The sequence below is a fragment of the Natator depressus genome, chromosome 5, assembly GCF_965152275.1.
Source record: "Natator depressus isolate rNatDep1 chromosome 5, rNatDep2.hap1, whole genome shotgun sequence".
NCBI lineage: Eukaryota > Metazoa > Chordata > Testudines > Cheloniidae > Natator > Natator depressus.
Window position 1 is genome coordinate 130,172,181 of NC_134238.1, and position 26,344 is coordinate 130,198,524.

At 48.8% G+C, this 26,344-nt stretch overlaps 1 protein-coding gene across 1 annotated transcript in view; it reads right to left on the reverse strand.

Annotated features, from left to right (window-relative positions):
* The window catches only part of ABCA1 (ATP binding cassette subfamily A member 1), a 131,326-nt gene that overhangs the window by 17,288 nt on the left and 87,694 nt on the right, over window positions 1-26,344 (reverse strand). The window contains exons 12-35 of the mRNA XM_074953656.1: window positions 22,568-22,756; window positions 21,652-21,857; window positions 21,380-21,556; window positions 20,371-20,593; window positions 19,343-19,564; window positions 18,439-18,643; window positions 17,729-17,842; window positions 16,965-17,136; window positions 16,184-16,315; window positions 15,013-15,152; window positions 13,706-13,843; window positions 12,606-12,826; window positions 12,001-12,073; window positions 11,277-11,479; window positions 9,377-9,425; window positions 8,200-8,313; window positions 6,464-6,612; window positions 6,197-6,321; window positions 5,596-5,694; window positions 3,625-3,814; window positions 3,380-3,474; window positions 2,303-2,335; window positions 1,260-1,365; window positions 65-139 (exon numbers count right to left, since the gene is read on the reverse strand). Coding sequence (XP_074809757.1) covers window positions 65-139; window positions 1,260-1,365; window positions 2,303-2,335; window positions 3,380-3,474; window positions 3,625-3,814; window positions 5,596-5,694; window positions 6,197-6,321; window positions 6,464-6,612; window positions 8,200-8,313; window positions 9,377-9,425; window positions 11,277-11,479; window positions 12,001-12,073; window positions 12,606-12,826; window positions 13,706-13,843; window positions 15,013-15,152; window positions 16,184-16,315; window positions 16,965-17,136; window positions 17,729-17,842; window positions 18,439-18,643; window positions 19,343-19,564; window positions 20,371-20,593; window positions 21,380-21,556; window positions 21,652-21,857; window positions 22,568-22,756 — 3,450 coding nt within the window. The remainder of the gene's footprint in view (window positions 1-64; window positions 140-1,259; window positions 1,366-2,302; window positions 2,336-3,379; window positions 3,475-3,624; window positions 3,815-5,595; window positions 5,695-6,196; window positions 6,322-6,463; window positions 6,613-8,199; window positions 8,314-9,376; window positions 9,426-11,276; window positions 11,480-12,000; window positions 12,074-12,605; window positions 12,827-13,705; window positions 13,844-15,012; window positions 15,153-16,183; window positions 16,316-16,964; window positions 17,137-17,728; window positions 17,843-18,438; window positions 18,644-19,342; window positions 19,565-20,370; window positions 20,594-21,379; window positions 21,557-21,651; window positions 21,858-22,567; window positions 22,757-26,344) is intronic.

A 26,344-nucleotide genomic window follows, 5' to 3' on the forward strand; every position in this document is an offset into this window, starting at 1 on the left:
TTGGTTTAAAATGCTAGGTTCTGGCTCTGAATATCAGGCACAGCAGTGGGTGGGCAGGATTTACCTTCACGTTGTTTTTTGTGTCCATCCCTTTCATGAAGCTTCCCAAGCTGTGAAGAAACTGATCTCCAGAACTCCCCTGTGAACAGCACACAATGGCACATCTGCTTCATTCATTATAGACCGTGCAATAGATACCTTATTTATACTGGTTTCTTTGCCACAGACTGGGGAATGGGTAAGATGTCCCAGCCTCACACTCCCCCTGCACTGCAGTCCCAGGGCTCAGAGTCTGCTCCTGCACTATTCTTCTGGGATGACTCCAGAGTGGGCAGGAAGTCGAGAGAGCCCCAGGGAACTCCAGAACTCTCTTTTGTGTGGTAGCAACTAACCACCACAGTCCCACACAGAACTTTCCTATTACACCAGCTCTCAGAGACACGGTGTCACAAATACTTGCCCTCCCAAGAAAATCAATAGTCTAGATTCCTTCCTGTGCCAAGATCCATTAAGTGCAAAGGGGTGGGCCGAGGCTCACTGATTCTCTGAAGCAATCTGCACTTCCCAGGCACAGGTTAGAGCAGCTGCGAGGCTGCTCTAATTTACGCCAAGTGGCAATTGGGTTGGATGGGGCATAGGGGCCCTCTACTCCTGCTCTGTGCCATCTGAGAGTAGAGGAGCTCTGAGCTAGCCAGATCCAGCTGCTATCTGGCTGTTCTGAAACATCAGAGTGGCACAGAGAGGCCAGAATGAATGAGGCTATCAGGCTTGATTTTTTTCCCCGTTCTCATGTTGTGGTTTCTGAGACACCCAATTTGCTCTCTGCTCTCTCTCAGATTCCGCGCTGTGCTAGCTGATAGTAACTGGGATCTTTTTTTGTGGCTCCTCACTGACATCAATGGAAGCTTACTGGAGTGAAAAAGGAGTAAAAGCAGAATAAGGGCCTCAGGACTTAGTCCTCTTTAAGTCAGTTTCCTGACTCTACTTTGGCTTTATATGATCAGGTATTATGAGACCGCAGTAACCAAATGGTTCTTCTGAATTTGAACAATGATGACTCCTCCCACAAATGCAGTTATATTACACCCATGCCAGCATAATGTGGCTCAGCACATGGTCCTTTATCTCAAGCAGACGAAACTCATATTTTTAGACCCAAAGGTCCCGGGGTTCAATCCCTGCTGGCCACACTACCTCCCACCCCTAGGGGGGTACTGTGATATCAGCACATTCTGAGCCCATACGAAATTGCTCTTCACCTTGGCTAGCTCCAAGATTTTCTTCACTTGCTTGATGGCATCACTGACTTCATCGCTGGGAGGAAACAGGAGGGAACTGCTGGCGCCCACTGAAAACCCACCATACCTGAAAGCACAGACAGACAAGATAGTGAAGCACAGACTGACTCTACAGTGTCCTCCATAAAAGACCCTTTTTTATAGCCTGTGGCTTTTAGCTTGCTGCTCTGTGCTGGGACCTAATACCTCAAAGTTAGGCCTTCAGCGGCAACTTGAAGTTTACATTTGTTTGTTAAGCTTCCATTCGACAGGAGCCTCTCGGGGAATCCACATAGCCCAGAGCAGTGAGCCTGCCATGCAGACATGCCCGAACTCTCATAGCAGCATGCGCTGAACCAAACAGGACTCCAGCTCGCTGAGCTCTCAGAGGTGACAGCAGGACAGTCAGGGTTATTCCTCCCAAGAGCTGTGCTAGATTTGTGATTAATTCCCCCAAACAAAATTAGATCTGACTGTTTACAAAACTAACCTGTGGCCTTTCCACACTGCAGTCCAACCTTTTAGTCTGCTGCCCTTTCATCGGGCTGGGGTTCGAGGACGGGGAAGCAAGGCAGAGAGCAGCTACCGTTCCACTGTTAACAGCAAAGTGGGGTCCTCTCTCTGGCTTGGCTGATCAGTGCTCCCCTGGCCCCTCTTAGGATGGTGCAATTGATTGTACTAAGGACCCGATCCCGCAAGGGCTTGCGAATGAGCATCCTGCTAACTGGAACTACTCACAGTAGCAGGCGGTGTAGTAGGCAGACAGTATTTGCAGGATTGGGCCCTTGACTGCTCACAAAGCCCAGTGACTAGGGAAAGGATCAGTAACTGTGGATACTATTTCTAGTGCAATGCTAAAAATAATCATTTCACTGAAATATTTCTGGTGGGTTTAGATTTTGAAAAAAGCTTCGTTTTACAAAAACTAAATTTAGGGGCAAATTTGACCAGACAGCAGCCCACAGAGCATGGCACTCAATCGGTTAATGAGCTCCAAGCAACCTAAAGAAGGGACAGTAACTTACCTGAACTCATTCACCCAGATCTTGTTCCTTAAACTGGGAAGGCAAAGAGAAGAAAACAAGTCTGTTATTTATGAGATAGGCCATCAGTCAGACCTACTCTCCAGCCACATGAACGCAGACTGTAAGGAGACAGTCATGCACTAATGACCCGGGTCAGAGTAATGCTTTGTGTGACTCCGAGGAGTTCAGTTGTGTCACCCGGCAGAGGAGTTTGCCCTGATGCTTTACACGGATATAGCAGCTCCTGGGCTCACTGCTGCACCACTGCACTGCACTGCCTTGGCCCACGGGATAAAGCAGAGATGGACCTGAGCTGGAATTGGACTCAGAGATGCTTCTGAACTTGGCTGACGTTCTGGGCTGAGCCCACTGCCAGACTCATGTCCAACGAGCTGCCTTTGCATCCCAAAAGCATCAGAAGCTGCTCAGAAACCGTAGCCGGGGGCCGGTGGAGTCTCCATCCCTGACAAGACTTAAATCAAGAGTGGGCATTTTCTAAAAGCTCTGCTCTGGGATTATTTGGGGGAAATTCTCTGGCCTGTGTTACACAGGCGGGCAGGCTGGATGATCACAGTGGTCCCTTCTGACCCTGGAAGGGACCCAGCAGTTTCAGGCCATGGTTTTAAAGGCCTCATATTTTACTTCAGGAAGAAACATTTCAGCTAGTGGAGTACTTTGCTGGAAACACTTCCTGCTGATTTGGGCTGGCTTGCACCAGCCATTGAGAGAACAGGCAAAGTGAGTTCGAAATGTAGGGTCTGATCCAAAGCCCATTGAAGTCAATGGAAAGACTCTACTGACTTTGCATCAGTCCCTCCAAGGTGATCGGGAAGGGACTGTTAGCTCTACACAGGCGGGTCTAAAAGAGCATAAGTGAGTACCAGGGAGTCTAAGCTGGGGTGCGCCAGGAGAAAGCGCAGACTAGACTCACTGAGCCTCCCATAGCGTCACCTCTGCAGATGGCCCAGAGTTTAAGGCTCTCTAGGGGTCAGAGTCACCCCATGGGAGTTATGTGGTGCACAGGTCTCTGCACAGGGGCAGCAGCAATCGCCAGGGAACAATGTCTGTAATAGGCACCTTTTCCCAATGATCTGCGCGTAGGTCTTCACCAGATAGTCCGATACGTTCCGGCCCGTCAGGTTCTGCAGGATGTCGCCAGTGTTCTGTTCTCTCTGGTGCCAGGGGGAAGCAGAGGGACTTGGAATCAAGGATGTTTTCCTTGGCTTCATGCACATCCCCCCAAAAGACCCAACCCAGCCGCCCATGCTTCACGCACATCCCCGGGCTGCCTGGGGCTACCGAGCAGCTGGGACCTCTCCTACCTGTGGAAGAGGCAGCCCCCCCGCGCCAGGTGGGCACACAGGGAGCATTTTCTTGATCTTCTCATTGCTGCATTCGCAGGCCGGGGAGGGGTTCTCCATGGTCCAGTTGCCGTTCAGGAAGATGTCCAGGACCGCGTCGGGGACAGAGGCGGTGGTCCATTTATCCTCTCTGACCAGGCAAGGAGTGTCTCTGCATGAGGCCAGAGCCAAGGCAAATGCGACGTTTTATAAAGACAGGTCAGTTGGCTCAGGGGCGGCTCTCCCGATTCTGCTGCCCCAAGCAGGCGCTGCCGAATTGCTGCCGCGGCAATAGTGGTGGCGCTGCCGGCCAAAAGCCGCCACGGCGGGAAGAGTGGCGGAGCTGCCGCCAAATTGCCGCTGCGGGACAGGGACTGCCGCCCCTTTCTCACTGCCGCCCCAGGCACCTGCTAGCACCTGAGTGTGCTACATTATGTAAATAGTCAGTGCTGGTCAACACACCGATGGAGTTTTCCGAAGCGCTCAGCTTGGGCCTAGCTCTGCTCCCACTGAAACCAGCAGTCTAACTCCCACTGGCCTAGCCTGGCTCCCGTGGAAGGCAAAGGGAAAGCTCTCAGTAACATCAGTGGGAGCAGAGTCAGGCCGACGCCAGGCCCTCTGGACAATCCCACCCATTATCATTCCTCTCTGGGGAGCTTCGAGACCTTTATTTAACTCCGCCTCACAACCCCCAAGAGAGCTATTTTGTGGAGCGGGGATGCTGACACGCAGAGGTGTTTACAGGCTTGGGTGGGCCCTGAGTGCCAGCTCTGCCTTTGGGGTGGGCATGGAGCTGCACTGCCCCAGGGTAGCACCAGGAGGCAGTGTGTCTTGGAGCTCCCGTTCACGCAGGGTGAGTCTGCCTGCTACTGCACAACTTTGCAGGTGCAGATCATTACCCCCCATCAACCGGCCTACCCCACTGCCTGATGTGTGGGGCAAGGACCTATGGCCCCATCACCTCCCTACCCAGTTGGGGGCAGTGACTTCAGTTCTGGGTGGCCAGATCACACAAGGGTTGGTGGCGGGGAGGGTTCTCCTTTGTGCCTTCCTTCCAGGCACAATCGGGCCATAAATGACTTGCCCAAAGCCACGCAGCAAATCCGTGGCAGAGGCCTGTCTCCAGGCCTCCCATCCCGCCTGCTAGCCATGAAAGCCCACTCATGGAAGCCACACACAGAGAAATCCTGCAGAACATGGAGCAGAGAACTGTGGGAGCAAAACAACTAGACCAAGGCAATGATACACTGCCACGTGGCCAGTTCGGCTTTTTCTTTTCAAAGCCAGAATCCCACTGCTAGTAACCTGGGGACACCCTTACGTCTCTATCCCGGTCAATGACAGTTCCCAGCATGCTGCCTGCATGGAGCACGAGCAATGGTCAGGGAAACGCTGGGGGGCAGGTTCTTGAAGAGAGAAGGAAAGAGGTTGTTTTCACAGTACACGACTGCACCCCTTTGTGCTCTCTTCTGCCCTGCGGAGCGAGTAGCTCCCACTAAAGTCTGGGTCAATACTCGCAGTGAGCAAGGGGAAGGAAAAGGTAGGCCTGAGCCTGCAACCCTTCCTTATCTGAGTGGCGGTGCCAACAAAGGTTGCCACCATAAATCAATACTTTAATACAACATAGGAGGCAAGGGTCCTACACCTCTGAAGGAAGAGCTTTCAGATGAGTCCAGGCTGCTGGGATCAGGCCTTCTGCTTGATATTTCCCTAAGCTGATCGCTACAGCTGCTTCTAACTAACCTCCGCCATTGCGCTAATACAAACACCGCACCCACCATGCTGAGGTTACGACCCCTGAAAGCGGATTCGGAGGCTGGTGGCAATGGCAGCTGTGATTTATGTGACACACATTAACAGCATCTACCGGTATCTCAAAGCAGCAGCAACATCCAGTGGCTTAGAAATGACAGAGCTACTCCTTGCGCCTGCCCTTGCTCGGGTTCTACTTACGGAATGGAGTGTCCTTCCACACAGCGGGTCCCAAAGCCGGGCTCATTGACAAGAGTGTTCACAAGCTTCTGAGTGCCTGCATCGTCTGGGGCGTCATTGCTGTGGGCGCATCAAAGAATCACAGTCAGGGCACCAAGATAAGGCATGTGCAGCAAAACCAGCAACATGGCAGGGCAGAGACACAAGCGAGAGGGTAGGAAAAGGAACTGGGTGGAAAGTTTCTTGTGTGGAATGTGTGTGTTCTCTCTCTCTCTCTCTCTCTCTCTCACACACACACACACACACGAAAAGTACTGTAACATTTGGAAAGAGTTTGGGATACTTTTAGCTTCTTTTCTGTGTGATTTAGCATCTGAGAACGAAGTGAATTGAGATCTGAGGAAGAAAAGTGCAAATAGTATTCTATTCCTCCTGCCATTCAAACTCACTCTTATTTGGAGCTTGCCTTGTTAAAGCTACAAACAGGCCAAATGGTGCCTTTTCCTTACACTGTACTTTGGAGCTACGCACACAAATGCAAACTTAGGTGATGAGACCATAATGGTGAATAGAGAAAGCAGAACCAGTCCTAAAGAATGTTTTCTGGTCATTTGAAAGGTACCTGATAAAAGTGTACTGCTCATCATACATCCAGGGCTGCAGTTCCAGGCTGGGGTATTTCCCAAAGGGAGGTACGATCAGGCTGAACATGAGAGCAATGCACACAAACACAGCTGGCAGTATGATCTGAAATCACAAGGGAAGAGGCAGAGCCACCTTTAAAAGAACTGCCCCCATAGGCATCAGCCACCCAGAGTGATGCATTTAACCACTCGGAGACACTGGCCGTGTTTCAGTGACCTCTGCAGGAGCTGCTGCCTGGTCTCACCTGGGCGAAGAAACCCTTCCTGCTGCGCTTGGCAATGAGCAGCCTCTTCCACAGCAGAGCTACGAACTGCTGCCGGATGAGCTTCCAGCCCTTCATCTGGTAGGAGCCTTTGCCATCCACCCCACTGAGCAGGTCTGTCTCTCTGGATTCTGCTGACAATGAATGATACAGGACTCTCACCCACATAGAAACAAAAGCAGATTTCCTTCTCCTTCAGAGGCTGCTCCTGCTTGTGCAGACAGAACCCTGGTGGCTGCCCATCTTCTTACCACTATGTCTCCTAGACACGCTCTGAGCACAAAGGAGTGTGGCGTGCAGTGGGGCCAGGGGAAATGATCTCTCATGAATATGCATTTGAGTGTTTATCTTTCTGCATCACCGAGGCTGAGACTACTTCTCCAGACTACCTTCTGATCTGGCTGCCATTCATTTCCAAAGGGAACTGGGCATCCAAATCGCACATTGCCTGATGTGTGGGGAACCTCACTGTTGGAAACCTCAGCCTTACAATCTATACCAGTGGTTCTCACACTGTGGGTCATGACCCCCTTTGAATGGGGTCACCAGGCTGGCTTAGACTTGCTGGGGCCCAGGGCTGAAGCCCGAGCCACACTGCCCAGGGCTGAAGCCAAAGCCTGAGGGCTTCAGCCCTGGGTGGCAGGGCTCAGCTTCCAGGCCCCCGACTAGAGGCCGAAGGCCTTGAACTTCTGCTTTGGCTCCCCTGCCCGGAGCAGTGGGGCTCAGGCAGGCTCAAGCTTCAGTCTCCCCTCCTGGGGTCGTGAAGTAATTTTTGTTGTCAGAAGCGGGTCATGGTGCAATGAAGTTTGAGAACCCCTGCTCTATACTATCTGTTGATTAAACCCCTCTGGGAAGCAGAGGTGGGCCAAACCAGAAATGCCAGCTCTGAACATCCCCAAACATTGAGGAAAGTTCCACTCTAGATGGAACTTTTCAGCCCTGGTCCACCTTTCATTATAAGGTGTCTTATAACAGACAAAGGTGCGTTATATATTTATCCTGAGGATTAAGAATATTAACTTGGCCATAAGGAAGGATAGATGCATTTCAAAGGGCAGGGGAATGTTGATATAACAGCCGAGATCCAGCAACATCTGGACATAGAAAGCCCCTGCTTGAGTTATTGTGGCTAGGTCACATTGCCATAGTCTAGATGTCACTATGGGCACCTCTCTACTATAAAATGTCCTGACGCAGTGCCCATGGAAATCACTGAAAAAGCTCCCATTTGACTTAATGGGTTTTGGGTCAGGCCCTAAGTCTGTCCCCTTTGGACAGACTGTCTCAGGCATATTCACACATTAGATTCTGCAGGGCACCAGAATGAGTTAGGATATCTAGCACTGATGCATAAACAAACCTTGTTCCTCTTGCCTTGGCCCATGCAGGGAAGCAGAGATTAATAAACATCCTGCATGAGGATGGAGCATCCAAGGTTAAGTATGTCAGGAATTCTAGCACACTTCAACAAATGCAGGAGAAACTAATAGGACATTTGCTGGAAGGAATTTAAATAGCGTCCAAAACTCTTCCAGGGTGTGCTGGTTAGTTCGTTTAAATGCCCTCATAAAATCTAGTATTTCTTGCATTGTGATTCACCCAAGAACATGGACAACGAACACATTTCTTTAAAACATTAATATTTTAGAACTGTAGATTAGTAATGAGGCACAGACAGACAGCTGAGATTATTGCACTACAGCTCCTTCCATCTTTACCTGGATCTATGTCTGAATCATTAGGGTCGAAAGCATCATCTTCTGTGAACGGATGAAGGCAGCTCTGTCTGTCTCCAAAGACACGCCTGTTCCTTCTTGCAGGTAATGTGCCATCTGAAGAGGACAGCACATGTTAGCTGATTTGCTCAAGTTAACAGAGACAGTGAACAACCCTATTCTTCTATGAGCCCCAAGCACTGGGAACTGAAGTGTCACCAGCAAGCTACTGTATAGAAATCTTCACTGAATATTTGCTTTCAACTTTTAAGAAGTTCCCATCTGCAGACTGAACAGCTGTAGACTGCCTCTGAGCTGCTGCTAAATTAGCACCAGTGCGGGGAAATGTAAAGTGCATTGATATGTAAAGTGAACCCATGTGCCAGGTTTCATATGGTGTCCAAGGAGCTTACTTTTAAGAACACTTCAAACGTCCTGTTTTTTCATTGATCAATTAAAATTTGGGGGGCGGGGGGATAATCCTAAAATGTTAATTCAAGATGTATTGTTACATCAAGCAGAATTTGTTCTGTGTTTCCCAGGAACAAAGAGTCTAGTGGAACAAATTCGTGGTGCGAAGAGCAGCATTTGTAGTGAAGCGAAAAGTCAACTGAACATAGACACTGTCAGAGCTGATCATTTGCTCAGAAACTTACTTAATGACACATTCAATGTTTCATGATAAACTCATTTGGACACTAAGTTACTGGAAAAAATCTTTCATTCCAAGAAATATGTGCACGTGTCTTGACACTCAGTAATGACATTTTTGTATGGCTATTTTGTGACTTTAAAAAAGTCACCACAAAAGTGTTCCAGTTTCTGATTTTGAAAATAATTTGTGTATCATCTTTCACTTGTGGCTTCTACACCAGGGCAAGAACCATCATTTTACAGATGGAAAAGAGAGGTCAACGGATTTGCCCAAAACTACAGCACGTGTAAGTGGCAAAGTGGGAGACAGAACTCGTATCTGCTAAATTCCACCCCTTGCTCTAACCACTAGATGGTTGATTCTGCTTGCCCAATGGCTTAACTCCTTGAATGGGAATTTATATCAGTTGAGAATTTAACCCTCTGTCAGTTGTGTGCATAAGGGATGATGCATGCAAATCCCAGGTATAAAGATGTACACATAGAACCTCCTTTGACAATGCAGCCCTGAAACGATTGCACTAACCTGAGGTCTCCGCATCCACCCCATTGTCTTCAGCCACTTTGAGAAAGATCTGACAGGCAAAGAGAGGTTAAAAAGAAAATTAGAAGTGGTCTAATACAGCAATAATGTGCTGCTTGATGTAACATGAGAGATCCAATGATTCCAGTACAGAATGCATCATGTCAACATGAGGGGCTATATGGAATATCCCTTGCCTATAGCAGTGGTTCTCAACCAGGGGTACGTGTACCCCTGGGGGTACTCAGAGGTCTTCCAGGGGGTACATCAACTCATCTAGATATTTGCCTAGTTTTACAACAGGCTACACAAAAAGCACTAGCGAAGACAGTACAAAGTAAAATTTCATAGTCGATTTGTTTATATTGCTTTGTATATTATACACCAGGGGGTCTCAAACTGGGCGTCAGGGGTCACAAGGTTCTTACATGGGGGATTGGGGGGGGTCACGAGCTGTTGGCCTTCACCCCAAACATTTGCCTCCAGCATTTATAATGGTGTTGAATATATAAAAAGCGTTTTTAATTTCTAAAGAGGTGTCGTACTTAGAGGCTTTCTATGTGAAAGGGGTCACCAGTACAAAAGTTTGAGAACCACTGCTCTACACTGAAAGGTAAGGACAATATTTATATTCCAATTGATTTATTTTATAATTATATGGTAAAAATGAGAAAGTCAGCCATTTGTCAGTAATAGTGTGGCTGTGACACTTCTTTTGTCTGATTTTATGTCTGATTTTATAAGTCTTTAAGTGAGGTGAAACTTGGGGGTACACAAGACAAATCAGACTCTTGAAAGGGGTACAGTCGTCTGGAAAGGTTGAGAGCCACTGGCCTAGAACAACTTAGAAATATAACCAGTGTGACACCTGAGGACTTGGCAGCCAAATGCAGCCCTATGATTTTGATTGCTGAGTTTGGGACAGTATTTTTTTTTGGGGGGGGGGGGCGGCGGAGAAGGGGTGAACAGCACACATGTTCTATTAGCTCCAGCTAAGAATGGCATGGGACATTTTTTATCTGCTCACTATTCAATAATCATGATGCAGAGTAAGCACTTATTGTAACCTTCATCCCTTTCCAGTGAAGATGCACATATGAAGCGTGATATTAAACTGGTGGAAGTCCACTTGCCTTCTAATCAAGAAGGAACAACATTCCCAGCTGTGATGGGATATGCTTTCCCCTGTGATTTCCTATATAGGAAGGACCAAGTTTTCAAACACAGAAGACAACAACAATATTCTAGAAGCTGCTGGAAGAATCAGGTTTTCCTCCAACCAGTTACAGAGGAAATCATGATAGCAAATGTGTTTCAGAAGGTGTTGGAGAATACAACAGACAGGGTTTCAAGGGGACAGGCTCTTTGTGCTGCTCTGGTGATGCAAAGCTACAGGAAAGCCAGTGTGCCCTAGTGAAAGTGAAATCTCTAGGTGGAGGAGAGTCTGGGCAGGGGATACGACCAAAATATTGCTGAAATCCAGCAATCCCTGGCTGCTGGAATGGCCCCTTGGAGTCTCTTGGAACCAGGTGAACTTACAGCAGCCCCGAGATATCTGAAAGTACTTGACAGAGTAAGTTAAAAACCTGATCATTAGAAAATAGTTCGGGCCAGACCCCCAGCTGGTGAAAATGGGGAGCTGTACTGTCTATAACAGAGCTGTGCTCACTCATCCCAGCTGAAGACCTGGCCCTCAATTTTTAATGTACGTTTCCCTTGTGGGCACACTTAAATTGGGCAGGAGGAGAGAATTCTTTTCACACTTCCGTGGGTTATGAACTCAGGGCCAGACCTGTTCCCTGGTTGACAGGTTTCCCATGGATACACAGGGGATTTTGCCGTGGAGTCTGCAATTACTTGTTTGGCATTGTCTAAGCCATCAGATGAGCTTCAGCTCACATACTTCCTCCAGGGTAGTCTCCGAGATGCCGTAACTCGAAATGCCCAGGTCAGAGAGACGGTCGTCGATCTCATGGAACAGCTCCACAAAAGCTCCTTCTCTAGCAGCTTCATATGGCAAGATGTAGGTTAACTCATGGCCAATCTCCTCTACCAGCCTGGCCTCAGGAACATGCTTCATAATGAGGTTGGAGATAACAGAGACGTCTGGAGGAACCAAAATACAAGATGCCTGTCCTGTTACTCTGTGGGTCACCGGTAACAAACACTGCAGAGACTCAGGAATCTCGCTGAGACACATCCTCAGCTGGGGTAAAACACAACCCAGTGATGGATCGACTTCAGTGGAGCTAAGCCCCAGCTGCAGATCCAAGCAGCTATTTCTATTTGCACCATTTCTGAAGACCTTTGAAAACAGAACACAATCAACAGCCCTGCAAGCCACACTACACAAATGTTCTCTGAGCAGTGCTAACAATTGGCAAGCACATCGGCTTTGATGGCCCTTAAATTCTGGTCTCATTTGATCGTTAGGTGAAATTTCATACTATTCAGCACTTTGCATTCATTATACTTTGCAAGTATTAAATGTTCCTCAAAACCCCAGATAGGGCAGTGCTGTTATCCTTTTTTTTACAGATGGGGGAACAGAAGCAGAGAGGTTAAGTGAGTTGCTCAAGACCACAGCGGTGAGATTCAATTTCATGCATGCCTTTTTCAGTCCTTACCTATTGTCAAGGTGTCACTTTCATGGTCACTGCCAAGCCCAGCATCCGAGCTGCTCTGGGAGACACTGTCATCCTAGGAACATAAGAAAGGATGAGCATATGTTAACTGGATCAAAAGGCAGCCAGCTGTATGCTGCACTCTTCTTATAACACCACCCAGAGAGGCCAAGCAATCCGGATGCTCTAGGAAGGGGCTATAGCATAGAGGATCTTAATGTCCTTTATTGTAACAAAGGGTTGAGATAAGTACTGTAAGAGGATGTAAGAGCAGAAGCTAATATCAGCAGTGATGTATTTAATCTATTCAGGTAAGCAGCCAAATTGCAAAGCAGCAGCATCCGTTGTCAGGCCGAAAACACTGTCATTAAAGATGCTATTCAAGGAGGGTGTAATGGACACAAGCCTCCAATGCAATGGTTTAACCGGATCTGATCTCAGGGCTGTGCCAAGGTAGATAATGCTTCTGTGCCGTGCTAAGGGATTTCTTTTCAACCCATTTACTCCATTGCATTTTAACTGTTGCTTCTTGGCAGCCTTAAGATTTGGTGTAAGGAGGACAGAGGTGGAAGGAGAAAGGAAGTGGACAGCCGCTATGGGAACTGTACCTTTTTCAGGTACGACACCGTACTGCTGCTGTTTCTGCAGGAGCTCAGTGAAGAGTCCACGTCCTTCTTGACCAGGGTCAGGTAATAGCCTGTTCCCAGCTGGTTCTTCAGGAACAGAGAAGAGCCAATGCAGCACAGTCTGCCATGAGAAATGATGGCGATCCTGTCCCCTAGGATGTCTGCCTCATCCATGTGATGTGTGGACAGAATGATGGTGCGGCCTGTAAACAAAGAAGGGAAGACAAACACCAAGGAGTTTGCCAGTAAGTCAACAATATCAACGTCCCTAGGTCATGGGGGATGCAAGCACCCTGCCCTCCCCATACTGCTAAATGGTTCCCTGGTATGAGTGGGGGAATGGTATGGAATAAGTTAACAACTACTAGCTCAGGTGGATTCTCTCCTCTCCTTCATGACCTAGTCCCCATCCTGTTTGTATTTCGCCACTCGTCTTGGTAGGCATTTACAGTGCAACTATGGAAATAGAACAAGCCACACCCAGCAGTGAGTGGACGCACAGTGATCTGAGCAGTGGAAGATGTGGTGCTCCTGAATTCCCCATTCACCAGGTTCTGCTCAACTGGAGCAAGGGTTGTGATTTCAGGTTACATCAATGAAAGGGGTTTCATACCAATAAGTAAGCCTACTTAACACCAGAGGGCTTTACCCTAATGCAGACACCAAGGGTCAGCTTCTGATCTGAGCTACACCCATATGAATCCAGTTACTCCAGATTTACACCTGTGGGAGTGAAATCAGAATCTGCCCTCCTATCCTCTTCCCTCAGTGGGAAGTGTACGTAGAACATGGTTTACTCTTGAGCACTGAAATGCAGTCCCACCAATTAAAGAGAAGGGTCTCGTTATAACGAGACTGCAAAAAGGGTCTCATTAATAGGGAATGCAGGGGTCTGGGTGCCCTGAGCCCAGGGCTGGGGCTGTTTGTTGCCGTCTTCTACCAGGGCACCAAGGGATTTGCAATGACACGTTAGTAACAATTCCCCCATACAATCAGCAAAGGCAGAAAAATGTATTTTATCAACGCCACAAGCCACTGATGCCCTTTCGCTTCCAGCTATAACTGGGTGACAGTACAGATACCTTGGCGATACTTCAGAAGCAGTTCCCATATCCCTCGGCGAGAGTAAGGATCCACCCCAGCTGTTGGCTCGTCCAAAATGACAACCTTTGATCCACCCACAAAGGCCAAGGCCACCGACAGCTTTCTCTGCATGCCACCTGCGAAGCAGACGGCACGAGAGAAGAATTCAGGCTGGAGGCGTGAACAAAGGAGCAGTGATCTGTGCTGTAAGGTGCTGTGGGAGAGATTCCTCACCCCCTGCACACAAATGCCTTCTGAAGCCATGTGTGCACACAGATAAAGGTAAATCACTCTAGGCTAAATCCTCCCGCCATGACAGAGCTCTGCACCGTGCCTGGGAACAAGGAGGGGGAAGGGAGGCCCTTCAAGGAGCTGGTCGTTGCTCCTGGATCTTGCGCTGCTCAGCACCAGCATCAGAGCAGCTGAGAAGCTGATCTAACTTATCTGACTGGTGTAAAGTCTGCCAAGTCCCTTACCGCCAATGGAGAATTGGCAGAGTGGAGCTCCACCCCACCTATACTGGGAGCGGGGCAGCTGGTGCAGGAGCCAGTGCAGCCAGCCTCACACCAGCAGTGTTCTCCTACACTAGGGGATTCTCAGTTAGCCGTTTGGGGCCAGAATCCACTCATCTGGCACTGCCTGAGGGGGATAAAGTGAACAGAGCAGACTGGAGAATACAGACAGTGGCTTTAACCACTTTGCTTTTGTCTAACTTTCTAGGGGTGGAGGGCAAAGCATTGCTCCAGTCACTGCCCAGGGTGCCAGACGTACTGGTTTAGTTTTATATTTTATTAAGATGTCTAGAGATCTTTGGACACTGGCTGCTGATAAATTCAATAGCGTATTTACTATGAGAGCTTTTGTAATGGTTGTCATTGGATTGAAGCTGGGACCTCCGGAACTAAAGCATGAGTGGGCAGGGGGCTCGGGGAAGGGAAGGTGCTGATCCGCGGGGCCATTAGTGCGTGCTGAGCACCCACTATTTTTCCCCCATGGGTGCTCCAACCCCGGAGCATCCACGGAATCAGCACCTATGTCAACAGGGATTGAACCTTGGCAGGTCCAGAACTAAGAGCATAAGTCTCCTCATCGTGAGCTACAGGACTAAGTTCTCAAGCTACTAGCTGTAGCAGACCCACCTCTGTTGTAGATTAGGCATAGAGGTGGATATTTAACACACATTGAGTGGCAGGTTACTCTGTAGTACCTTGCTTCGCCTCTCAGTATTAGGGAACGACAGTGCCCTTCTCGAAGCCTCCTGAGCAGCTGAGATGAGACACGCGAAGGGCTGAAGAGTTGGACCTACCAGAGAGTTTGCTGGTTCTAGCTTTGAGTTTGTGAGGCAGGCCGACATCCAGCACCATCTGCTGCATCTCCTCTTTCACCTTTTCTTCTGACAGCCCTTTCAGACGTGCGTAGAACCAGATGTGCTCTTCCACAGTCAGCCTAAGGGGTAGGGAGCAGAACCGGCAAGGCACTATGGCTCAGTCAGGCTCAGACTCATCCCATGAACTGTTTTTTAATTAGTTACAAAACCCATTCTTATTTAGGCAGGAAAATATTGTACAGGGATAAGATTTTTGGAAGTGACTAATGATTTGGGGGACTCAACCTGGGACACCTTAGAAGGGCCTGATTTCCAGAGGGTAGGTGCTCAGTGCGATCTGAAAATCAGGCCATATTAAGGTGCCTCAGGTTGGACTCCCAAACACTGAGGTGCCCCAAATCATTAGTCACGTTGGAAAATTTTAGCCTTTTTTTTTAATGGAAGGAACAGTTTTCTAAAAGAAAAACTGGGAAAATGGTCTCGATGGATGTGCAAGGCACTGCGGATAGACCCCAGATACATCGAACAATAAAACAGAACCTACTTCTGTCCAGCTACAGATTCTGAACACCTCCATCACTGAGCTATCCCAGACCACATATACAACTCGGAATAGCACCTCCTGGGTGGGAAGTAACTCCTAGTAGAAGCCACTATTTGCTGGTTTCAGCCCATGAGGTGCAATGTCTCCCATGTGACACTAACGACCCTCAGCTTCCATTGAACATTATGTTCCAGATCCGCAGCTGGTGTAACCAGTCCACTCACTTCAATTGACCTATGCTGAATTACACCACTGAGCAGGTAGCCAAATACAGTGCATTTTAACATCCTGATTCTTGGTTCATTCCCATTTACCACTATATTGATACTACTTCATCGTTCAACTGCCTTTAAACAGCAGCCTTTATACCCCTTGCAAAATGACATGCCAATTACATCTACTTCTGTATGCACATTCGCTAACCACTGTCCCATGGAGTTACTCTGGATTTACACAAGCGAGAGAGACCAGAAGTGGGCCTAGAGCCATAGAGGGTGGTAATGTCAGAAAATGAGAAAAGGAATCCACTGTAATTTTAAATAAACCCACACACATTTTTGTGTTGTATTACAGATCCCATCATTGTGCTTCCTGGCTGCTACTCACAAGTCAAAGAGGACATTGTGCTGGGGACAGACGCCCAAGTTCTGCCTGATGGTGCTGAGCTCAGAGCGGATATCTTTGCCCAGGATGAAGGCTGTGCCCGAGGTCGGAGGAAATAAACCAGTTAAGATGGACCTGAATGACAAATGCAGTAAATGGTAAGTGAGCTCCAAAATGTCACAGCACAATCCAAATCAAGAGGGGGCTTGTTCCACATGCACTAGGGAATGAAAGGACAATGGCTAGGATAGAGTCTTGCTGATATCCCACATCACGTGATTATTCCCCAAAGGAAAACAATCAGAGAAACATCTCGCATGTGAGCTCAGTTTTAATGGGAGCTGGACAGAACCATATGCTCTCGGTTCTGCAAGAGAAAAATACCCTCCCCACTCCCTAAAAGCTTTTAATGCTTTCAGAATTCATTTCCTTATTCTGATAAAGCAGGGTCACAAAGTGGGTTATTAAAAAGTGTTGCTGACATTGTACCAAGTCAGCCATAGTCTTGATCTGGAACCGTGACAATTCACTGGCATCAAAATGTTCCATTCCCCAATATCGGTGTGTTTCATGGGCCAGATTCTCAGAAGATGTAAATCAGCAGAGCTCTACTGAAGTCAGCAGAGATACACTGATTTACACCTGCTGAGTCTCTGGCCTTGCAAATTTAATCTATACATCTATCCACATGCATATATTACATTGTCGTGTTTAGACAAAACACTAGGTTTCAGAGCCACTCTAACAAGAGTGCCTTCCCTACCCTTAAAAATATTGTCCTTACATGGTTGTGGTTTTCCCAGCTCCATTATGTCCCAGAAAGGATGTGATCTGCCCTTCAAAGAAATTAAGTGTGAGCCCATCCACAGCAACCTTCTTGCCATCACGATAAATCTTCACCAGGTTCTGAATGGAGACCCCCAGGCTTAGATGAATGGGTTCCTCCTCCATGCAGTCTGCGAGAAGAAAAAGTAATCAGCAAGGCAGCGTAGAATAGACGCAGCACCAATAATATTAATACACATCTTTCCATGGCCAATGAGAACCCACAGTGAAGTGGGGCATCTAGGAAGATTCCTGATCTCCGTTCCCGGGTGTTATCCCTCCATGGTGTTTCACTTTAGCTTGGCACTAATCAGTTCTTTGGAGGCCAGTTGTAAGGCCCTGATCCAATGCCCCCATGTCAGAGAGGACCCAGTCCTGTGAGATACTGAGCACTCTCCACTGAAATCAGCAGAAGTGGAGGGAATGCCACAGCTCACAGATTCATGCCTCAATGCCAAAGGAGAGCCCAATCCTGCCTGCCTTATCTGGGCAAGATTTCCAGTGATATATGTGGGAGTTTTATTGGAATAAGGACTGCACAATCACGCGCACATTCTGTTCATTATCAGGGGACCGAATAGTGAGTAGGACAGGAGCAGCTTTAATTCCATGATGCTAAATTCCAACATCCTTTCACGCAGTCCTTACCCAGGGTAAGTCCCCAACTTCGTTCATTTAAACCTAAGCGCCTGCCTTCTGGCCCAGTGTGGGCCAGACACTTACGCTCCGACGGCCCTTTGTGATCAGAACGAGCATGCCGCCTCTCCTCAGATTCCTCGCCGAACCAATAAGTCTTTGTAAAGGGGAAGTACCAGGGCCTGGGAATTCCATACTGGCCTAAACGGGGAGGAAAGCATTCACGTGAGCCCAGCAAAATCCACCATAACGTCTCTATGTTTAAAAGCAGAGGGCAAGTACTGACACATCGTATCTCCAACTGTCGGGCCTTGGAGACCAGCAGCACATATATGAGACGGTGAAAATCCCCCTTCTAGGATGGAAATTGGCGACAGATTGAGAGAGAGATTTTAGCCAGGTGGGGAATATTAGATGATTTCAAAACGTTACAACCAATCTTCCCAAACCCTACTTTACTCTAATAGTTAAATGCCCAATACCTGGGAGGTGCTAACCACCCTGTGCCAGGTACCAAGTGCCCTCAACTCCTGGCAAAGCCAATGGGAATTGAAGAGGCTGAGAATCTCATTGGAGGTGCTAGCACCTGGCTGGACTGAGCCTAGGTTCTCTGTATACAGGGGCACTTGGAAATTGTCCAGGAGTTTGATCAGCGGCTTCAATGTGTGGGGTTGCCCCCTTCCCCGTTCTGTAACATGTGCTGCCTGGAATGTGAAACGCTCTTGATGAATGGGCAGGAATACGCAGGACCCACAAAGAGCAGGACACCACGTCTCTAGGCAATAGTAAAGGCTCACCTGGGAAGACAGACTCAATGTACCAGGTCATAACCCCATAGAGGAAGGTATCAAACAACATCATGAAGGCAGATATGGTGAGGTTGAAGCCATCTTCTTCCAAGGGGCTTTCAAAGAGGTTGTCCCACTGCACGCCAACCCCCTGCTCCTCAAACAATGCAAAGTACTCGCAGCCAAACCCAAAGGCGACCGGGGACAGCAGGCTCTAGGAGAGCAAGATGTTCACACTCTTGAGACCATTCACAAACTCATCTCTTCATCTTTAAAAATAAACGGAGAGGGGGCTGCTCAGCCCTCATGCTAGTGTCATGACTCAAAACACAAAGGGTGGAATCTGGGCCCTACTGAAGTCAGGTGGGTCCAGGGTTTTCACTGAGGGCTCTGCAAGCTCCCACTGCCTAGTTTTGTGCTTGCATAGCCCTCCTGAGTTTGAAAGCTTGACTCCCACTCAAACGTGACGGGGTTTGTGTTGCTCTTAGAAGAGACTGAAACAAGGAGCAGAGGTAGAGAGAATAATGCAGTAGAATCACAGATCACTAACTGGTTAAAAGACAAGAAAACAAAAAGTAGGACAGCTTAAGGGTCTGATCCTGTCACAAATGGGCAATATGACATGAACTTCAGAGGGGCAGCATCAGGCCTCACAGCATCAGATGGGGGAATCTCAGTACTCCCTGAAGAGCATGCCCAGAGATCCCTTCCCCACTCCCAGGCTCCCTGATCACTATCAAACCCAGAAGTTTTTTATTGGTGCCAGCTCTGATGGCCCTTTGCCCTGGGTACAGTGGAAAACAATGGCCTCTTGCACACCCAAGCCCCACATGCTAAAGAGCCACCGAGCGCTTTGCTGGCCATGGTATAATATTCAATACAGCTCCTCCGTGCCAAGCCCGCCGTGACTCACCGCAAACATTTTCAGTGAGAAGCTCACGTAGTCCTGCCAGGCGACGCACAGCACGTAGGGCAGGTAGAGGGTGAAATAGATGATCCCCCCACAGGCTGTTGCCAGGTTGGCCCTGGAGAACATGGTGCTGATGAGGAAGCACTGCAAGATGGTCACCACGGCAAAGACGGAGAGGAAGACAAACACCACACTAGGGTCGCTATAGGGCAGCAGGTTTCCCATCTGGGCAAGGAGGAGATACATGTGTCACAAGGCAAACAGGGCTCACTGAGAAGCAATCTACAGGGCCCACTTGGAGAATCGCTATTCAGAACAGAACTACCCTTTAACTGCTTTAGCTGCCCCGTCCTGTAAGCAGGAGGGATTGTGCCAGTGCCAGGAGGTGCATTTTGCCCTAGGCCTGGTACTCTGCACACTGAGGTGCACTGAACCAATCACTGAAGCACCTCTGTTGTTTGAAATCAGTGGTTCTCATCACGTCATCTCGATATTTGCCTAGTTTTACAACAGGCTACATGAGAAGCACTAGCAAAGGCAGCAAAAACTGAAATTCCACACAGACAGTGACTTGTTTACACTGCGCTATGTACTACACACTGAAAGGTAAGGACAATCTTTATATTCCCATTGATCCATTTTATAATGATATGGTAAAAATGAGAAAGTCAGCACTTTTTCAGTAATAGCGTGCTGTGACACTTTTGTATGTTTGTGTCTGATTTTGTAAGCAAGTCGTTGTTAAGTGAGGAGTAACTTGGGGTTACACAAGACAAATCAGACTCTTTAAAGGGGTACAGTCGTCTGGAGAGGTTGAGTGCCACTGTTTTAAATCACTCAGCCTCGTTTTGGAACCAAGAGCCCCTGCCCAGTGAGTCACTGCCTGATCCAAGTTCCTAGAAGATTAATTAACCCCAGATCATTCGTTACCAGGCTGACTGTCAGCAGGGCCCTGCATTATGCTGCCCCTCAGGAAATCAACAGTGCTGAGGCGGGGAGAGAGAGAGAGAGAGTGACGGTGCCAGCCTCACCTTCAGGATCAGCACCAGAAGCCCAGCGCTCATGAGGAGGGGGATGAGGCTGCTGATGAACCAGCTGAACCAGAGGGTGCCATTGTCCAGGCCCATGATTCTCATGGTCTCCTTCAGCCGGGCTTCCTTCTCGTACACAATCCCCTTGATTATTACAGCCACCGAGTAGATCCAGGCCAGAGTCATGAAGAGGGGCATGGAACGGCCCATGACACGCAGGAATCTGGTGGCGGGAAGGAAAGAGACGGGAAAGATTGCGGTGGTTATTTACTTTAGAGAACATCACCACGGGCTGCCGGGTACCCTACAGGCGCGGAGGACGAGGATCACAATCGCGCCTTGAGGTCCCTGTCGGGGCCAGGGCTCCATTGTGCAAAGCGAAGCATGCACACAGGGCCAGGGCCTCACCTGGTACAAAGCGGCGTAGCTCTCCAGAAGTCACTGGGGGAGGGGGCGACTCACAATGCGGTGCCGCAGCTCTGTTAGCAGGGCAATGCTTGACGACCTTTCTAGACTAGTCCCCGGCCACTTCCGGGCCAGCCTGCAGCTGCACAAGCCTGGGGGGAGGAGAGGGCCCAGGGACCAAGCACAGCTACGCTTCCTGCCCCCCCACTGCTGACCCCTGCCTCTCCCGCCGAGGCCTGGCCAGGCACCGAGAGGGAGTGACACAGCGCTGTCCTGATAATGCACTCTCCCATCCCCACACTCCGCAGTTGGGAGGCACCATCCTCCACAGAGCTCTCCTGGGGCAGGGCCTCCTTGCGCAGCCCCCTCAGGAGCCATCATGGAGCCAGAAACCCTTTGGGTACCTGCACAGAGCAATACACCCAATCCCACGTTAAGGAGCCCTGTTCACGCACCAGCAGAGGAATGCGCAGGTACCACTAGACCAAATCAGCAGGGTAACAGAAGGCCCAACCCTGCCCCTGTCAAAGCCAGTGGCCGCAGTCCCAGTGACTCAGGATCAGACATGGATCCTGCTACCCGGTCGACCTACTGCATAACTTACATATCATCCACGTAACAGGGGTAGGGCATCTGCTGTACATAGACACCAGTCTTCTTCTCTGTGCCCGTCAGCACCCTGATGATCGCCTGCTCCACAACATCCTGCAAGTACACGAAGCCGCCCCAGACATACCGCATGTCTTCAAAGGGGTCAGCACGAGGACCGGGGTCCCAGTACCTAAGCCAAGGGAACAAAGATCACCTGTTAGCAATCCTTACCAGGCCTAGAGTCTCCCAACGCCTCTCTTGAGAAGGCAGCCGGGCAGCACTCACCCATCCTTAATCTTGTTTGTCCTTTCTACATTGTCTATGTCCATCCGTATCTTGTACTTGATGTGAGGAGGCAGCTCTACACTGTTTGGGGAGATTTCAGGGAAGACAATGCCAGCCCAGAACCTCCTCTCATCCAGGAGCTCCATGGACCTGTTTATGAGCCGCACTTCTGTGGCCACGGGCTCCAGTTTGTCCAGGTTGACACACTAAATGGAGACAGATTTGTAAGTCCATGGGCAGAGTTTATTACATAGGGTTATATGTTGGTAGCTACAGTTATAGAACACATTCAAGCCTTTGAAACAAGAGGGACCCTGAGATGCTAACACCTTCACCTAAAAGATGGGGCAAAGCTACACTGTGCTGGAACACCCAGTCATTCATTTAGAGAGGTGGAATCCAGTGAGTTCAATACAGCCTAGAGCTTTAAAACCGCTGCAGTTTCTCGTGCAGTCACTAAATAATACCAGATGCAGAAAAACAAGCATCCAGGGCACTGATGAGACCAGCCATCACCAGCTGCCCATAATGCTGGGCCAGGACCGTCACTGGAAACTCCATTGAACATGCAAGATAAGATTTTTTCAAAGATGATGGCCCAAAGTTAGGCTCTTCTGTCTGTATTTTGGCACCTAAGTGAGCAGCCTGAGTTTCAGAAGTGCTGAACACCCAGCAGCTCCCACTGAGGCTAGGATACTTACTTAGATGCCTAAATGTGGGCCATGACACTGCAAACCCAGACACCAAACTACCACCCATAAGTGTTGAGCTTTTTACAATATGACTCTCCTAGACCCCTTGCAGAGACCGTGGCTTGGCCGTGTACTGGAGGATATGCATGAGCAAAACCTCTCTGCTGTCAAGGGGGAGCACAGACGTTACCTAACAGCAGCAGCAAGCTTGCATGTGGGCTCACCTCCATGAAGCGGGAGATGGTTTGGACAGCCTGGTCAGTCTCATTGAAGGCATCCATCCAGGTGTATGTGGAGCCATTCACTGGCTGAACATCCTCTGGGGACTTTGCCAAGAACAGGGAAACATCTTGAACCGTCCAGTTTGAGCCGCTCAAGTGAGTGTCCCAGAGGCCTTCGCTCTTCAGCAGCGTCTGCAATTATGGTGTCAAGGGGAAATAATGACCGTTAGGCTCAGTTTTGGATCCCCCCCAGCAAGGCAGAGATTGTACCAAGCTACCATGACTCTTTCCCCTTGGACCTGGAAGTCCAGCTCCGGACAACGACTGAGAATGGAGAGTTTCCTGAGCACATGAATGCTCCTCAGCATGCCCTGTTGCTAATTCTGCCAAAGCCCGGGACTTCCATCAGAGAAGCCCAGGTTCCCGGCGTGCAGAATCACAGTGACTGGAGTGTGAGAAAATGAAAATCCCCAGGGGACAATAACATTCAGGGGAGACACAAAATTGGTAGTATCAAATGGGGCGCCCAAGTTGCCTGATCCAGGGGCCTCGTTTGGCAGGTTGCTAGAAGACCGAAGGCTACTCCCAGTTCACAGGACAATAAACAAGTTGCAGCTACTCTTAGAGAACACAAATCCCAGCACAGATTGGCCACTCACATCATGGTCTAGCTATTTGGTAAAGGCAGCATGGTCTGGTGCGTAGGCCATGGGACTGAGACTCATCAGGCCGGGATTCTAATCCCTGTTCCGCCACTGGCCTACTGTGTGACTTTGGGCAAGTCACTTCATCGTTCTGTGCCTCAGTTTCTCCCCCACACTTCGTCTATCCTGTGCATTTAAACTGTACAGGGCAGGGACTATCTCTCACAATGAGTGTGCACGGGTCCTACCACAGTGGCATCATGATCTTAGCCTAGGCTGAACTGTAATACAAATAGGAATCTCCAGATCTATCTAAATCCCTCTATCTGAGGAATTCACAGAGTGCCCAACACCGTATGTCCTGCCTTGCAGGCTGAGAGGTGACTCTGGACTGCTCTCTGTACTGCAGGTGGAGGGAAGCAGAGAACCACACACTTTGGACACTCAGAGCCTGCCCATTGACACAGTAAATACACTCCCAGCCTCATAGGCACATTTGCTAACAACAACTCTCCAGCAGGTGGCAGCCTTGCTCAGGTCTCTGGGAAAGTGGGAAGAGTTACAAAACATTCCCCTCCAACCAAACAAAAAAGCCATCACTGGAAAGCAGAGAAGCACAAAGAAAACAGGAGATTTTTTCAGCTAATTGGTGGTTGCTACATGCTGCTGACACCTTCCAAACAATTCTTTGCTTTGAGTGGAGACGAAGAGGTGATCGAGCGTAACTGGGAATTCAATTCCCGAGGTGCTAAGCGTAAATATCAATGCAGCAAGGCTGACCCTGCCTCCTCCGGCATGTATTTATTGTAAGTTACAGCACAGTGTTGCTCTGGGAGTAGAGGTTATACAAGGAGGAACTGCTGGCTGAACCATCTATCTCACAGACAGAGTGGGTCACAATATTAAAGGGAAGGGACATCCCAAATATGCAGGACAAATAATAAAACACTTAATAAAAAAATCTCTGGAGGAGGGCTGTTAGAGGAAGGCTAATCCTGGGGCTAAAGGCACTGAACCGGGAGCCAGGTGACCTGGGTTCAATTCCCACCTGTGCCATAGACCCTGCTGTGATCTTGGGCAAGTCATGTAATCTCGTGACTTAGTTCCCCATCTGTAAATTGGAATTGTATGTCCTTTGTCTGTTTACGCTGGAAGTAAGACTGTCTCCTATACAACTCCACCACATGTAACATTACATACCATATAAGGCTCAGTAGAAAAGAGGGAAGCATTCCCTGCAAAGGATATGGCTAAGCAGAAGAACAACAAATCTAAGGAATGGTTACGAACTATACAAATAGGAAACTGACTTTTGAGCATACTTCAGACTAAAGAAAGGTAAAGAATTTAAACCTGAATAGCTGTTACAGACACACAGACAGTGCAAATGGGCACGAGATTAAAAAAACAACATGGCAAAGCAGGAAAAAAGGGAAGAATATGCCAAGCTAGTAAAGGAGAACATAAGAAAGAAAAATAGAAATGGAAAGGGGGAGATTCTCCTGTCCCTTCTGTCTATATTTTGTCTCCTTAGCGTCCGCTCATGCAAACACTCCTTACAGCAGCCAGTGGTCTCACACTATTTGTATTCACGTTGTTCATGTTAAAAGCAAACACGCACTGTTCTCTGAGCAATTCCTTCTGCACCCTTTAAGTCAATGGGTGTGTTGTCATATATCCTCACCAGAAGTAGGCTCCAGCCCCAAATGTCAAACAAGAGGTAGAAAAACATTTCTCCGTTCGGTGCCCCTTCAGCTACAAGGAGCTTGACATAAACATACAGTGACCTGCAGGGCTGGAACTCGGCATCTAACCACTCAGTAACCCTATAGCCTGCCTGTCTCACAGAAGGCATGTCATCGGGTTTAAACAAACAGCCGTCAAGGTCATTAGGCCAAAGAACTGACCTACCATGACAGTGGCCCCAGCTGGAAGGTCTTGTGTTTTGGCCTGATAAGTATGTAACTGATCCTTGTTCCATCTCTAAATTTAACAGAATGTTGATGCATGACTTTGCCAGATACTCACAATAAAAGGCCCCATGCACACACATTGGGATAGGTGATGGGGAAGGAGAGTGATGCCTTGAAAACTGAGCTATAATGGCATTTGTTAAAACAAAGCAGGGGACTGGAACTCTTCGGAACCTCAGGAAGCCTCTGCTAGAATGGAGACAATTAACAACAGCTCTCTTGGTTCACGGATCTCGCTTCAAAATGCACCACTCACTTTTCTAGGGACATCTGATTGCAAACCAGTATCCAAAGGCTGGCCCTGCAGCAGGGTATGCAGCTCCCTTTATAGTCTCCGGGCCTGATTCTGATCTTACTCAGACCAACGTAATCAAGAGAAACTCCCATCAAGCCAGCACCGCCATTAGAGTGATTAGAGAGTCCTGCTCTCACATTTCCAGGCCCCGGGGGCGAATGCAGCGGGGTGGGCCGGAGAATACTTTGCACTTCCGTTCAGTGCGGGAACTGGGAGGCAACGCCAGGGCTCCAACAGATATAGGAAGATTACCGCAGTGCAACGACGACATTCTGATTTTTGTCTAGTTTTACTGGGGAGACAGCAGTAACAGCTGTCTCGGACTTGTTCTGAAGGGCCTGATTCATCACTGCGCCCCTCCAGTTTTACATCGGTGTAACTCCCGTGGGGAAGGTGCAGATGGTCTGACTCTGAGTCCACCCAATCAAGGGAGCTATGCCAGCATGTAAGTGCAGTAATGCAGCAGCAGACCAGGCCCCTGATATTTATTTTATATGTTAGGCCTGATTCGCTTCTTGCTTACACGGGTGTAAACCAGGAGTTACGCCGCTGAACCGAAGGGATTTATAACAAAGGTGGGAGATCATATTCAGACTCACTGCTCCTTCCGGTAAGTCAGCACGCACTGTATGTTATCAAGTGATCGGCCCCTAGGGCAACATTGGCTCTTCCACAAATTTAAGCACACCATGCAATTCAAAATGAGCCCAATCCTGCCAGATGCCTCACTTCAGCTGAGAGGTGCTGAGCCCCCAATTCCCACTGCACTCAATGGGATCTGAGGGTGCTTGACACCTCCCAGGATCAGTCCTTGGTTTGTGACTGCTTTCTACAAGGTATACCTTATGCTAACACCAAGACAGCAGTT